The sequence below is a fragment of the Melopsittacus undulatus genome, chromosome 1, assembly GCF_012275295.1.
Source record: "Melopsittacus undulatus isolate bMelUnd1 chromosome 1, bMelUnd1.mat.Z, whole genome shotgun sequence".
NCBI lineage: Eukaryota > Metazoa > Chordata > Aves > Psittaciformes > Psittaculidae > Melopsittacus > Melopsittacus undulatus.
In genome coordinates, this window is record NC_047527.1 from 66,723,128 (window position 1) to 66,738,632 (window position 15,505).

The following is a 15,505-nucleotide window of genomic DNA, read 5'->3' on the forward strand; positions in this document are numbered from 1 at the left end:
TTCCCATCATCACGAACTTCACCTGACTGCCATGATTTTTCAAATATGATGGCCAGTGGCTTTGCAACTTCATTCGCCAGCTCCTTCAGGACCCGCGGATGGATTTCATCAGGTCCCATAGACTTGTGTACATTCAGGTTCTTAAGATGGTCTCGAACCAGATCCTCATGTACAGTGGGCCCAATGTCTAGGTTTTCACAGTCCCTGCGTCCACCTTCCAAGACTTGGGTGCTGCGGTCAGAGCCTTTGCCAGTGAAGACCGAGGCAAAGAAGCCATTCAGAACCTCAGCCTTCTCCATGTCCTGTGTAGCCAGTTCTCCTGATAGCTTCCAGAGGGGGCCTACATTGTCCTTAGTCTGTTTTTTAGCCGCTACATACCTATAAAATCCCTTCCTATTATCTTTAACATCCCTTGCCAAGTTTAGCTCCAATTGGGCCTTAGCTTTTCTAACTTGGTCCCTAACTACCCTGACAACATCCCTGTATTCATCCCAGGCTACCTGTCCTTGTTTCCACCTTTTATAAACCTCTTTTTTCTTGTGAATTTTTCTCAGCAGCTCCTTATCCATCCAAGGAGGTCTCCTGGCTCTCCTGCTGCACTTCCTTCTAGTCAGGATGCAACACTCCTGAGCCTGTAGCAGGTGATCCTTGAATGTTAACCAAGAGTCTTGGGCCCCCTTGTCCTCTAGGGCTATATCCCATGGAACCTTGCTAAGCAGGTTCCTGAAGAAGCCAAAGTCTGCTCTCTTGAAGTCCAGGGCAGTGAGCTTACTGCACGCTCTTCTCACTGTCTCGAGGACCTCAAATTCAACCGTCTCGTCATCACTGCATCCAAGACTTCCCTGGAGAGTCACATTTCCAACGAGCCCTTCCCTGTTGGTGAGCACGAGGTCAAGCAGGGCACCTCTCCTCGTCGGCTCCTTTATTGCTTGCAGAAGGAAGTTGTCTTCCACACAATCGAGAAACCTCCTGGATTGCTTGTGCCGGGCCATACCGTCACCCCAACAGATGTCAGGGTGGTTGAAGTCCCCCATGAGAACAAGGGCCTGTGAGCGTGAGCCTTTTCCTATTTGTCTGTAGAGTTCTTCATCCACAGGTTCCTCTTGATCAGGCAGTCTGTAACAGATCCCCACAGTAATGTGTCCCATCACCGATTTCCCCTTAACCCTGACCCACAAACTTTCTGTTAACTGATCACCTGTCCCCAGACAGAGTTCCATACTCTCCAGCCTATCCCTAACATAAAGGGCAACTCCCCCTCCCCTCCTACCAGGCCTGTCTTTTCTAAAAAGCCTATAACCTTCCATTCCAACACTCCAGTCAAAGGAGCCATCCCACCATGTTTCAGTGATGCCTGTTATATCATAGCCCCGTAGATGTGCCCACATCTCTAATTCCTCTTGTTTATTCCCCATGCTATGGGCATTTGTATAGAGGCATCTGATCCGAGTTCCAAATGAACCCAGCTCAGTGGCACACAACAATGAGTAACACAACAATGGAAAAAAAATATAATAAGAAATAATTTTTATATATAAATATGCAGCTGAAAAGTGGGCTTTATAAAGTGCTACCTAAACTTGTACTGTTAAATGGGTAAGTATGCTTCTGTCTTCAAATCTGAATCTCTTGTTACAATGGCAGTACTTAAACTTTTAAAAGGAGTGGTTTTTTAGCTAGAGGGGCTACTGGCTAGAAAATCACTGTAGTTATGACAGTTCATATACAATCTAAATAAAAATGTGAATACAAGTATAAAATATGAAAATCAGAAACTCCTTGGCCATATTTTGATCTTGCCAACTAGAAATTGAAATGTTTGCATCAGTTGGAATGAAAGTGTGAAAGGACCCAAACCTAGCAATAGAATTTCTTGTTCAGCTTTTGTAGGTGTTTGCAAAATGCTGATTTTGAAGAAAGTGGAGAAACTGCTATAAAGCATATTTTAGAAGTATTTAAAGCTTAGAATCCTGGAAGAAAAGCCATATAAATCAACTGACTTTTAGGTGTCTGTAATGGAAATTGTACAACATGAACATCTGTACGTTTATGGGAGCGCTACTAGTGATCTGCTACAGAGAACCACAAATGAAGAGCTAGTGCCAAGGAGGAACACGGGGTTTCTTGCATGAGGTAATAGCAGCCAGACAGCAGCTTTGGACATCATCCCTTTCACCTAACTTCAGGTGCCACTGTGTACCTAAGGTAGCTGAACAAATCAGTAGCCCTTATGTTCCACAGAGCTGCCAGTAGCGATTTGGAGTATCTAGTTCTAATTAAATTGTTAATTCAGGCTGTTGAGTTAGATGAGTTAGATAATAGGACTACACCCTCAAAATATATGGCTTGATTATACATAGGTTTAAATATAAAGCCCATTATTAAATATGTGTGCATTAAGTGTATAAAATGAGACAGCAGGCTTGGTTGAAATTTAATTGGTTTTCGCTAGCAATGTTTACCTTAGTTTTGGTTCAGCTGCAGTCATAAAGATACAAAACTTGCATGGCAACATTTTAAAAGGATTAAACATCAGCTAACAGGGAGGTCTCAGGGTACAAGCAAAGAGAGGTCTCAGGATACAAGCGTACCCAGGGAAGTATGGTTGAGTTGGGGCATTTTCAGTGGCTTACCCCTGGACAGGCTTCTTGGCTATGCATTATTGACCTCCTTGTGTTGTGATCTGTGTGCTCTTGGGGAGCACTTGAGGTGGGAGAGAAGAAGTGACCAGTCATGGTGGGTCTTCGATATAATGCAATGATGGAGCATCCAGCTTCCTCCCCCTCCTTGCCAATCTGAATGCAAGGAACTGGGTCGAGTTTCTCAGCTTTTGTGCTGACTTCCCCGTGATGGCACATATCAGTATGTTTAATGAAACAATTATCTTTTCAGCCTTTTGTTCCAAAGAATCCTTTGAAAAGGGGAAATTTGTAATACTATAAAATACCTTTGCTGTTTGCAGCTGTGAGCTATAATAGATCAAACTATCAGTTTTTCACTGCAAGTCTTTAGTCCTGCTGCCAAGAACAACCTTATATATGGCTATAAATCTTACAGGAGTGCAATAAAGGTGAGCTGCATTTCACTGTAATAGGGTATGTGTTACACGCAGGCAGAGAGCATTAGGAACTGTGTGTAACAGCCAGTGCTCCCAGTATTTATGTCAAGACAGAGGGTGTAGTACTGTGGCTGCAGAAGTCATTGAGACATATTGCAGGTTTCTAGCCCTGAGAACTCTGATTTTATCATAACACTGCTGTTCTGTTTCAGGAGTTTGTGATATTCATTTCATAAACCTTACTCTAAGGTGCTTGCAGCTCTTCTGCTCTGCACATCAGAAGACATTCTAGAGAAGGAAATTTCCTTATCTCTGTTGCTATTGCCTTATTTATTTATTTTCCTTTTTTTAACATTAGAAATAGTTCAATCAAAATGTAAGTATGACTTTGAAAATTCTAACTCTTTTTCAAGTACTGGAGTCTTAGCAATTTTATGATGCATTTAGAGACCCAAAATGCAAATAGGTACCTAATGAGATTCACAAAGGAGCCTGCTTCTTACTGAAGGTAATTTGACATGTAACTTCACTGTTTCTCTAACTTTGGGAACTTAAATGTTTTTTACAAAAAAAAAGGCTCTAATTCGTTTGGGCACTTTTGAAAATCTTATCCTAAAGCTTTATTTTTTTTTCATGTGAAAATCAATATTTGGTACGGAACTGAACAGATAAATATATCGGTGTCATGGATTTTATTTCAGAATATTTCAGCTTCTTCCAAATTTGCATGATTTAAAACTAAATACAGTTGAAATACTATCAATGTGCATGAGTTTTGTTCTCTATTTGTGAGCTTAAAGAACCCATGATAAAAGTTTTTATTTTATAAAGTTGGGAAAATGTCTGAAAAAATACTCACTGGTTCTGGTATACATGGTTGGGCAACAGCATCCCATTATTAAATCCTGATCCACCATTACTGCGTTCCACCTATTGTCATTTTATGGTGTCTTTTGGTCAAATTAAGTGCTGTAGTAAGCGAGTACAATTCCAATGGAGAACTACAGGTTGTTATTCCTGAGCAAAATTTGGCATTTTGCCTAGATGTTTCTCACCTCCCACTCAGCTTGCAGGGAGGAGGAAAAGCGTAGAATAGAAAAGGAGCAGACTTGATAAGAGTCTTCAGAGTGCTTTTTGTTGCTGCTCTTGTCAGCTTGCTCTTATGAAAAGATGTTAAATATTAAGAATTTGCTCCTGTCACCTACATTATTAACTCAAAAGGTATTCTGTGTGTGCTCATACATGTGAATACGTAACTTGGCCTAGTGCTCACAGAATTTGAATACTTAATTGTTGATTTTTCTTGGAATTGCGCATTGTTGTAATTTGTGTTTATATCAGTGTAATGATTCCAAAACCTATCCAATATGACTGTGTACAAAAATAAGCCACATCATAGGATAATGCATAGAAAATTATGTCCATAGCCACAGAAACCCAGCCCCCTTATTAATCCACTTTCCACAATTCCTTTCCCCTAGAAACAAGAGTCTTATGCTCTCCTATTCTCTCCTTGAAGAAGTTATGACTCTTGCTTGCCTTGCTTTCCACCTTTCTGTATCTAGGTGAATGCAAGAAAAGGAATAAAAGCAGAAAGCTGTAAGGACTGAAATTCATGGCATGGCTCTGACTAGGAACCCTTCACTTCAGCAGAGGCTGCTGTCTGGATTGTTTCCGATTTCTTCAGTCATGTGCCCTGTAGGACAAAAGTGCACTTCAAGCTGCAGTATGGGGCTGGTGGGAAAGGCTATACAGCTCATTGCAGGAGAAGGGGGAGCATGTGATTCAGCAACTAGACAGAGCAGGTCACCACAATGAATGAGGCAGGCTGACAGTTCAGTACACAGTACAAAAACTTCACTGTTTGTCCCCATCTTCCTTCCTAACATGGTTTCTAAAATCTAATGGAGAATTTTGGTTTCTCTGAGCACAGCCTTTGAGAATTATGTCTGGAGGTGTTAATGCTTGCAGCGTCTATTCCCTGGCAGATCTATATCTGAAAGATCCTTATAAACTCTTTCAAATGGTTTCTCAGAACGTTTAAAGCTTAAAACCATGACCTGCTGATGTCTTTCATAAAGGCTGAAATTCTTTCTTCATTTCCAGAAGGCATAAAATGCTTACCAATTGCACCAGATTTTAAGAAATGAAGTTCTGAAGAAACTCAAGATTCATTTGAGCCTATGAATCAATCTGTTGCACTCTGTACTTCCCAGTACAAAAAGACTTTCCCTCAACCGAGAAAAATATTAACAGTATCATTTCAGTGAGTCTTTACAAAGTGGTTTTTAGTCCTAATAATCACAGTCACTGCACTTTTCCAGTGTTTAATCTTTGACTGCTGCACCCCACACACCCAGCTTTACCACCCCTTGCCTGTAGCATTTGTGTTTCAGACTGGATGCATAAAACTTCCAGGCATTCCTCTCTCCCGCCTTATGGCTCAGGAAATTTTTACTTTAATTTGTCACATAGCCTTTTGTATAACCTACATTTAAATTCAACTGTGTCTTCAGTTTTTGCCTGCTCCAGTAAGGGAATCTCCTGTTACATAAAACATTCAATCTTTATAATGGTACACATTGGGAACCAGAGTTCATAGACTCTCCAAATGCTGGTCTGCACCTTGAAATTAGGCAGATCAGTGTTAGCTGCTTGGGGAGCACTGATACATTATGTTGCTCACAGAAGCACCATGCAGCAGGAGAGATGCACTGAAAAACCCTGTTACCTCTTACCTTCCTTTAAAGCCATACAGCATTGCTAAACAGTAACATTTATGCCCTGGTTCAATTTTGTTTGCCCTGCCCCACATACTGAAGCTGGTGTCTCTTGGTTGTAACATTTCCTGTTAATATTAGTAGGAGTTTTCTAAAAGTTAATTCAGGGGACGTTCATCAGGTGGAAAAGGGAAGAAAGGTGACTGAATTAAAGCTGTTCCTCAGCCTCTGAGAAGACCCATCTTGCAGGGTGTAAAGTTGTAATTGATGCACAAGCTAGCATTGGCACCAAAAGGTGCTTTAGATGGGGATCACAAAAGGTAGTTTAAAGCCAACAAGGTGCTGTCCAGGCATCAATGAGTGTGTAACGTAGACTGGCTTGCTTAAGTTTTCATAGTCTGGCATATTGGAAGACAATAAGTTGCTACTGGTTTAAGCAATCTTTACGGACTACAGAGATTACAGCCTTATGTGCATAAGACACATAGGAAGCATACATTGCTTCTTGCTGTCTTCTGTTTCTATTGTTAATATAAGCAAGGAGCAAAGCTGTATGTTAAGTTTTTCCCATTGAATCCTGTGGCCCTTGGTTGGGATGTCCAGTATTCACGTAGATTATTTTGTTTTAACTGAAATGTACTCTGCCCCAAATCCACCATAAACTAAACCCCTAATAGGTTGTAAATAAAACTGTGTTCTCTCAAGGACAATGTAATTTTAATCATAGGCAGGCTTGATTCTGATCTCACTGAGCGGCCAGACTGGCCAGTCTCTTCAGAGCCAGGCAGAGCTGGCTTCTAGCCTTAAAATACAGCCATGTTCACTGCTGCATTAGAAAGAGTCTGTTGTGGGCAAAATGATTTGAGCTACGCTTGTTGACATTTATTGTGCTATTTGCCAAAACCTGGCTACTTCTATTCATATCAGGTGTCAGAGTAAAAGAATATATGCTTGGGAATATATATATATATATATATATATACACCACACAGCAATAAAATAAAAAAAAATCAGAAAATAACTGTTTTGGCTTTTTTTTCTTTTCAATTTTTCAGAATATTACAACACTTTCACACTACTCCTGAAGATTACACCATCATTTTCACATCTGGATGCACAACTGCACTTAAACTGGTAGCAGAAGCATTCCCTTGGATACCTGAAGGCACAAAGCAGCCCAGCAGTCGATTTTGTTACTTAACTGACAGCCATACATCTGTGGTTGGTATTAGGGGGATAACTACCTCAATGAATGTCTTGTCTGTTCCAATAAAACCAAAGGAAATCTTGTTATCAGAAAAGAACAGGTTATCAGCTGAAGAACAAAACTGCACGACGCCTCATCTTTTCTCTTATCCAGCTCAGAGCAATTTTTCTGGTACCAAATATCCCCTTTCATGGATACAGGATATAAAAACTGGAAAACTTTGCCCCATCAAAATACCAGGGAAGTGGTTTGTTCTGCTAGATGCAGCTTCATACGTGAGCAGTTCTCCATTAGACTTGGGAGTTCACCAAGCTGACTTTATCCCCATCTCATTCTATAAAATCTTTGGATTCCCAACCGGTTTAGGAGCACTATTGGTAAACAACCGGATTGCCCCCCTCTTGCGGAAAACTTACTTTGGAGGTGGAACTGCAGCTGCCTATCTTGCAGGAGAGGATTTTTATTTTCCCAGGAAATCTATAGCTGAAAGGTAAGGTTTTGTTTGTTTAACAAAAGGGAGGGGTGGGTTTGCTAATACTGTTTGTGTCAGATAAGCGTCTTAGGGTTGGTGCATGCACTGGACTGTGACAGCTGTACTTCCTTTTTGGAATAGTTGCACAGATGTGCCGCATCTGTTTTCTTTTAGCATTAATTTTTCCTGTCTAAAGAACATAATCTGAAATATCTATCTTCCTTCCCTGATCTAGTCAAAACTAGTAAAAATATAAGGCTTCACTCAGTGACTTAAAGGTCAGTACATGCATTTTTAAATTTATATTTAAGGTATCTCAGTGGAACTCTGGTTTTGAAGCTCTGCACCTGGAGCAGCCAGGCCAAGGTTGATCACACAGTATAATGACCCTCAGTGAAATTGGAAAGTAAGGTCCATGTATTTCACTGGAAAGATGGCATGCTTTACTCTCAAGAGAAGGTATTAGAAGGATGTGCATTAAGATAAATAACCAAAGACAAATATTTGTGGCTCTCTTATTAACCTGACTGGGGTTCTGGAGAAGCTTTGAAGTGCTCCTACAGGAAATAGAGGACACCTAAAGGAGGTTAAACATACACACATAAGGAAATGCAGGGCAATTGATATGTTTTCTCCTAGTCTCTTAACACATTGAAATGCCACTCTTAGTGTTGCTTGGTCTCTCTGCCTCTGCTCATCATGCAAGCAACAGCTCACATAAATGCAGTAAAGGGTCTTCCTTCCTGTTATATACATCTGCACAAAGGAAATGCAAAGGATCGGCCTTTAATATTTAATTACAGTACTTGGGAGAGGATAGAGGTGAAAAGGGGAATTGATAAAAAAAGCCATTCATGCCTTGCATTTGTTTATGGATGTATATCCAGCAGCACAATAGTCTACATCTCCTAGAATGAAAATGTCTGACCTTTCACTGTACATGTAGCAATGCATAATGATGCTTCATGTGTGTGCACCTCTTCTAGGTGTGTGTTTTGGGTGTTGCTGTGGGGTTTTGATTCTGGACTGGTAAATGCAGAGGCTGGCCACATTAGCATGGCTCTCTTGCCACACGAGGCCATACATTCATTCTGAAACGGAAATTGGTACAGTTAATCTTTCAATTTAGAAATAAAAACATCAGGGAAACATTTACACTATGACCTCTGTTTCTGGTTCTTCAAACTAAAAAGGCTTTCAAGTGCAGCATTTACTGAAAGCCAAGATGAAAGGACATAAAAGTCATGAGATCCTAGAGTGCTCTTGCATCACCTTCAAAACAAGGAGAAAACCTGCTTTAATTTGACCTGGGCAGGCTCTAATTTCTCAGTGGCTTTTCTAGAGATAAATGTCACATGACCCCTGAGACTGCATAGCAGATAAAAATATCTGAAACACAGCTTAAGTCTCAATTCTGCTTTTAAAGGGTTTTCTAAGTAAGAGGGGAAGAGTATGTGGGAACCTGGAAGGGAGCTCTATCTCTGGTGTCTTTCTCAGGAGTTTTCAGAGGTTGATACCTTTCAGGTATCTGAGGTACCCACTGCTTTCAAGGGCTTTTTTTACTGGATCAGAAGGGCCTGCTTTAACCATTTTCTACTAGAGTCAGAAACAAAGGGATTTGTCCAATCTGATTTCTCAGTCAAGCTCAGTACAGACTATCTAATCTTGGCATGAGGGAACCTAACTAAAATAGTCAAATCTGACAGCTGGATACCGATGCGTGTGGCACAAGTTCTTGTTGCACACCAAAGAGTCAGGCAGACAGTTTGAGTCATTGTACATACATATATATTTACATTTGTCCTCATTTTTGGTTGTTATTTGTAAGCCTAATATTAAAGGCTTCATGTTTAGAGTATTATTGATGCTGCCTGTAATCCCTAGTGAACTGTGGATACTTAAATCCTACCTGAAGATGCTTGAAGTTTACAAAGATAGATTAGGAATGAGGATAACCACTTTCCTGAAAAAACAAAAGCAACAACTTTGAAATTTTCCTGCAATTTCCTCCAAACCATGTCATCCAAATTATTTTTTTTTTCTAATGTTACAGAGTTTTTCTTTTTTTATACATTAAAGTGTTTTCCTGAGAATAAAATATAGAGAGCAGTTAGGAATAGAACTACTACACCTGAAATGCCAGGCCACTGTGGCCCAAGCTAATATGATTACCTTATCTGTGGGCCGTGTTTCCATTTCTTTGCTAGTGACTGAAACCTGGGTCATTATTTTTCATCTAAATAGCAATTCTGCCTAAAGCCAAGTTTTATCCCTGACAAATTTCAGTAAGGAGCCTCTATCCTTAGAGGTATCCAAACCCAACTGGAGAAGGTCCTGAGCAACCTGCTTTAGCTGGATATGCTTTGAGCAGAAGGTTGGACTTGAGATCCCTAGGGGTCCTTTACAGCCTCTGGGCTTCTGTTGTTGATTCTGTGTACCTCTGCCAAACCCCATCTGCATTCTCTCTTTAGGCTTGTCTTTGTGATTTCAAAAGTTAAGTTTCTTAAACCATTAAAAAAAAAAACAGCTTGTTTTCAGTGCTGGATTAACACAGGGATTGAATACACTGGAACATGTCATTTCATGTGGTTATTCATAAGGAAATGTGAACTCTAACAAATACTGTTGGAAAAGTGAATTAGAATATGTGTATCTGAATATCCTTAGCAGAAGGTATTCCACATCTATGCATAATCAAAGTGCAGTGCACTAAAGGAATTAGATTTTCCTAAATCAAGTTGAAACTTGAGTGGTGATGTGTAATGAGAGGGTGTTTCATCTTTCCTTCCCAGGATTGTCAAAATGGTTACCTTTTGTCTTAATAGATACAGTTTTTCTTAGTGTTTCTTCTATTTTATTTTGTTGTTCTTGCTATATAAATTATTCTACCATGGTTTCTTTTACATTCCTTTAATACCCTTAAATCACTTTCACAATTTCCCATTTCATAGTAGTAACCAGTCTTCCCATCTCAAGTTTTAAAATCATGTTTATTGTATTTTCATCCTTGTATCAAACAGCTTGACAAATTATTATTATCATTCACAGATCTAGCCTCATTTCCTATCTTTTTTTCTGCACAGCAAGAGATAATAAAATAATATGATTATGTATAGCAAGAATTCAGCGATAAAATATTCATCATCTGCCTTATTTTTCTTTTGTATCTGTGAGTGCTATTCAGAATCTGATCATCCTGGAATTTACGACTAAGGCAAAAGAGGCTGTTTTGTTATCTGTAAATTGGATATCTACATCTCAGTCTACTGGTGTGAAATATCTCGTGCATTAACTGTTGTGTGTTTTTCATTTCCAAATGCATTTTCAAAAGCTTTGGAAATCCAGACGGCATGACTTTGTCCCTGACGGATTTTAGTAGCTCTTGCCTCTGCTGCTTGAATGATTTGACAGCCCCAAGCAGCACCCACACTTTTATAGACTGCGATGGATTTTACTTAAACAAAGCAGGTTTCTTTATTCTTGATGCTGTAGCTTTTTATATTTGAAGTGATTCCATGGCTGATACTTTTGACCTGGAGATGAAAGATTAGATCCCCAAAGTTCTGCAGGAAATGTCCTTAATTAAGGCCCACACATGTACTATAGTGCAGAACTATGATAGATTTCCCCAGGAAATTCTGCACATGCCTGTGCAGGTATACGTATAGGAACATGGTTTGGATCCTCAATTACTTGCTGACTTTGTGCATGCTGATGGCAAGGGAAGGAAGGAGTGGAAAATGGATGCAGAAAGATAGGGATGACAGCTTTCACTAGGAACCCAAGATTTGGAGCTGGCAACAAAATCCTGAGGCAGGGTAGTGGATATGGAGCATGGAGAATCCCTTAGCAAAAAGCTGTTCTTCAGCTTCAAGTTGTCTCTTCAGCATTACTGCATCTTTCTGTCAACACAGAGAGAAAGAATACAGTGACAGGTGCTGGTTTGTTCCATAGAAACTATTCATAGTACTGAGAAACCACTTAAGGACTGGACTGTGTTTAGAAGAGCACAATACTTTTGCACATGCTCACCCTGTAGTCCAGTGTATGCACATTCACTACACATTCAAGGGTTCTGTCCATCTGCCCATGATTACTTTAAAGTGGTAAGTGGGCTAAAATATCACCCTGTTGACTAGTACATTTTGTTCAAGCACTTTGTTATGCTGCTTCTGTGTGTTATGCTGTTACACATGACATTTTGAGATCTCCAAGCAGTACCACTTACTGGAAAATATCTAAATCTGTAAAATTCCTGTAAAATCAGTTTTGAGACAGCCTTTATTCTCAAACTTTTGTTTGAGCAGCTGGTGTTACATCTTTTTTTTTTTAGCTACACAGCTGGAGAAGATTGGTGGTTAAGGTCTTCCAGGTTATACAAAACCCCAGTTCAGTGTTACCTGCAGAGGTTCAGACAGACACCTCCTGGAGTACAAAATCAGCTGTAACTACCAGGTTCTTCCAGCAGAAATTTTTGGGGAAAAAAAAAGAGAATAAGCTTCCATTCAGCTCCTGAACTGCTTGCTCCCATGTTTTACAAAGTTCAGAGCCATAGAAGAAGGTGCTCACCTGATTAAGCTCTTCACTATGTCCCAGGGAGAAGTTACTTGAGTTGTGTTTTCATCCTTAGTTGCACATTTGGGAAACCCCAATTTGAAGTGGGTCATATGTAGGGCTTAAAGTTGTAAATGTTAGGAATGAGCCCCAAAAGAGGGGCATCATATTGATTAATGCCTAAATATTTGGGTCTATTGCAGCATGCAGTTCCAGTGCACAGATTTCCAAACTACTTTTAATCAAAACAGTTCAGGACCTCAATGCAATGTACCACAGACATCCATGCCAGGCAATTTATATTGCCTCTGAGGAAGATAATACATTTAGGCACACTGGAATGTCTTTGTGCTAGGCTTCAACCTACAGTATGAAAATACATACAGGAGAAAGTGGGTTTTTTAGACAGGGGAGATAGTGGACCTTGCACACTTTTTGGCAATATTTACCAAAATGAAATTAATAAAAACCATAAATGTAAATAATTTTTAATGCTACTGAGGATTCTTATATTTGGAAACAGACTGAACTAAACCAAACATTTTTCTTCTTTCATTGTTAAAGACTCACTGAAAACCAGTAGTAATCATGTGCCTAATGCTGTCACATGCCTAGCACACAGAGGCTCACGTAAGTCAACTGCATCCCAGTGTATGACTGGCAACAAATTATTGACTTATGAAATAAACTTTATAAATTGCTAGGAGGTTATAATACATGCATTTTTAAATAAAGAAATTTGGAGCTCATTATAAAACACATTTCTCTTAAAATATAAAATGTTTTGAGATGATAGGAAGAAGGAAAGTAATTCTGTTATATACCAGGATTTTGATCAAATACAGAAAAAAAACTGCCTGAACCAGGATGTACCTTTGCAGTCATTGTGGCTAGGAGGTTTTCATGATGTACTTTTACCCTACAGAGTTATTATACTCAAATATAGAATCAAACCTTTTCTCTAAGTCTTCTTCAAGAGGTTTTGTAAATTTCTAGCACCAGCTATACAGATTTGACAGCACTTGTTTACTGTTGATAAATCTATTTTGCACTTCTATTGTGCTTTGTAGGTTTTACGTTTGTGATTGATTAACCTGTTTGACATATGAAGAAAAACAATGATAACTTGATTGTTATAAAAATCCAATTTTTTTTTTCTTCACTATTTATACCATGTACTTAGAATATCTTGATATTAGTGTGTAAAAGGGTGAGGCTGGCTTTTTGACCCAGACAATATTTACCTCATACAAGTACTGCTCAGATAATGGTAAGGGATTGATTTACTTCAAAGTGCAGGAATTGAAGCTTTTGCTCTCTCTTTTTACCTCAGGCAGTTCTTAGGAACAAGAATTGCTGTAAATACTCCATGGTATAGTATATAATTAGTATAATGCTCTTCGTTTGACTCCAGAAGTTTTAGAGAAAAAAGCATGAGCTAAAGCAGACATACGGAAGAGCTGTAACTAGTACCAGGGGGTCAATTTCAATATTTAACATTATTTTAAGCTAGGTTTCTTTATGCTCTGAATCTTCCAGCATGAGTGTGTGCATTTTAAATACTTTCACAGTGATGCTGAAATTGTTCCGAGTTGGCTACTGAAACTTTATTGGCTTTTTTGGAGTGAATTTAATTTTGGTTTACAGACTGCAGCCTAAGATGTGCAGGAAGCACTGAACGCGGCACAAGTGTGTGCTGCTTGTGGGCCTGGCCTTGCATGGGACATATATCCCTATGTGTCTCCAAAACCAACCAAAAAGGGATGAGTCCTTCTCACATCTTCCCTCCTGCCCTAGGGAAGCAATTACTGCTCTTTCTGACCTTGTGGAAGGGGTGTTTCTCTTCTCCTTCCTTGTGCTATAGTAGCTCTGCTGCCCAAGCAGGGGAAGAGTGGTGAGAAAGTCATCAGGGTGAGGACTGACCATGACAATGGGTTTATTTTTTCCATTTGGGGATTTCTTTAAAGCATGAAATGACATGAGGGGGAGACGGGTATGAGAAATGAGAAAAACTACAATGAAGATGACAAACATGGAGGAAAGGTTGAAACAACATGTCTATAAGGGTGGTCCCCCAGGCCCCAGATGTGGTGATGTGAGATTGGTGCTGAGAGAGTGGCAGCTCTTCATGGGGAGAGATTGGTCTACTCCTGGAGCTGACCCAGCACACAAGGGCTTCTTCAGGCAGAATAGGGGGGGCTGCCTTGGGAAGGGGCTTTCTTCATGAACCATTAGCACCAGGCAGGGAAATGCCTGATGCATTCTAGCATCTTTTCATGTGTCTCAAATCTGCACATGGGTAGTGACAGATCTTTCTGTTTTGTGTGGAGTAAATTAATCCAAACTGCAGAATACTACTGTGCGCATCTGCTGTACTGCCCAGGCCCTCTGCCAGCTGGGTGGACTTTGCACCACAGGCAGAGATATTTGGGTCCCCATGTGGAGTCAGGGCTTGCAGGCTTGCCTTCTCCCAGCTGTTAACTGAAGTTTAACTTCCCATGTCTGAATGAGAGCTGAATCCCTTATGGCTCTTTTTGTTGCCAGGTAGAGCACATTAACTGGGGCTATGAACCCCATATCAGTCCATTTGCTAGGTCTGCTGATGGGCTGGTGCCTTTGCAGCTCCATAGCAGGCCATGGCCACTTCTTCAGAAGAAAACAATGGTAGCAAGGTTGGCTGCATAAACCTTACATTTTGACCCATCTCAATATCAACACTTCTGTCATTTTGCTGTTGGAACCTGTCTCATGGTAAAATCCCATTCAGCTCTGTCGTGCATCTCCCTGAGCTGAGTTTCACATAGAACTGAGGTATTTGTGTTGGGTAAACCAAGGACTGTTTTGGTTTTGTAGAGGGGAAGATATGAGGGGAGGAAAGCAGGCATCACCCATCCAGGCCTTTCTGGGGGAATGGTGACAGGGAGCAACTTTTAGACTTAAGGAAGAGATCTGATTTGAGTTTTAAAACAGAGTAATGCAGAGTGATGAAAGCGGTGGGGAGAGGAGTATTGGTGTCTATTTTTCACTTCAGAAAAGGACTAAAGCATATATATTTAAGTCAATCTCTAGTTCAGAAATGTCTCTGAGCATTAGTGGTGACTTCAGCTTGTACTAGAATAGATTTATGCTAATTGCAGTGCTGTCTTTTTGTGTGGATCCTTTTGGAAGCAAAGCTCTTACAAAATACATATTTTCTCTTTTTATAGCAGAGCCTGTCTCCCTTTTACTTGTGTCAGTTTGTGTTATTCTTTTTGGAGGGCAGGGGGAGTACAGTGACACAGTGGGGTGTGTAGCAATTAAAATTACTGGCTGAATGCAATTCAAATTTAGTGTGATGGGTCTGGGTTTTTTCCTTTAACATTCTGTCCTTACTGCAAATAATAATTATACAATGAAAAAGTGTGCCTCTTTAATAGAAACTGACACTAAGTTTATATCAGGAAATGCCTGACCACAAATAGCAAACCATCTCCTCTACTATAACATACTAATGC

The 15,505-nt window shown here is 40.0% G+C and overlaps 1 protein-coding gene across 1 annotated transcript in view; it reads left to right on the top strand.

Annotated features, from left to right (window-relative positions):
- The window catches only part of MOCOS (molybdenum cofactor sulfurase), a 214,441-nt gene that overhangs the window by 78,879 nt on the left and 120,057 nt on the right, over positions 1 to 15,505 (top strand). Inside the window, exon 4 of the mRNA XM_005153576.3 lies at positions 6,834 to 7,475. Coding sequence (XP_005153633.2) covers positions 6,834 to 7,475 — 642 coding nt within the window. The remainder of the gene's footprint in view (positions 1 to 6,833; positions 7,476 to 15,505) is intronic.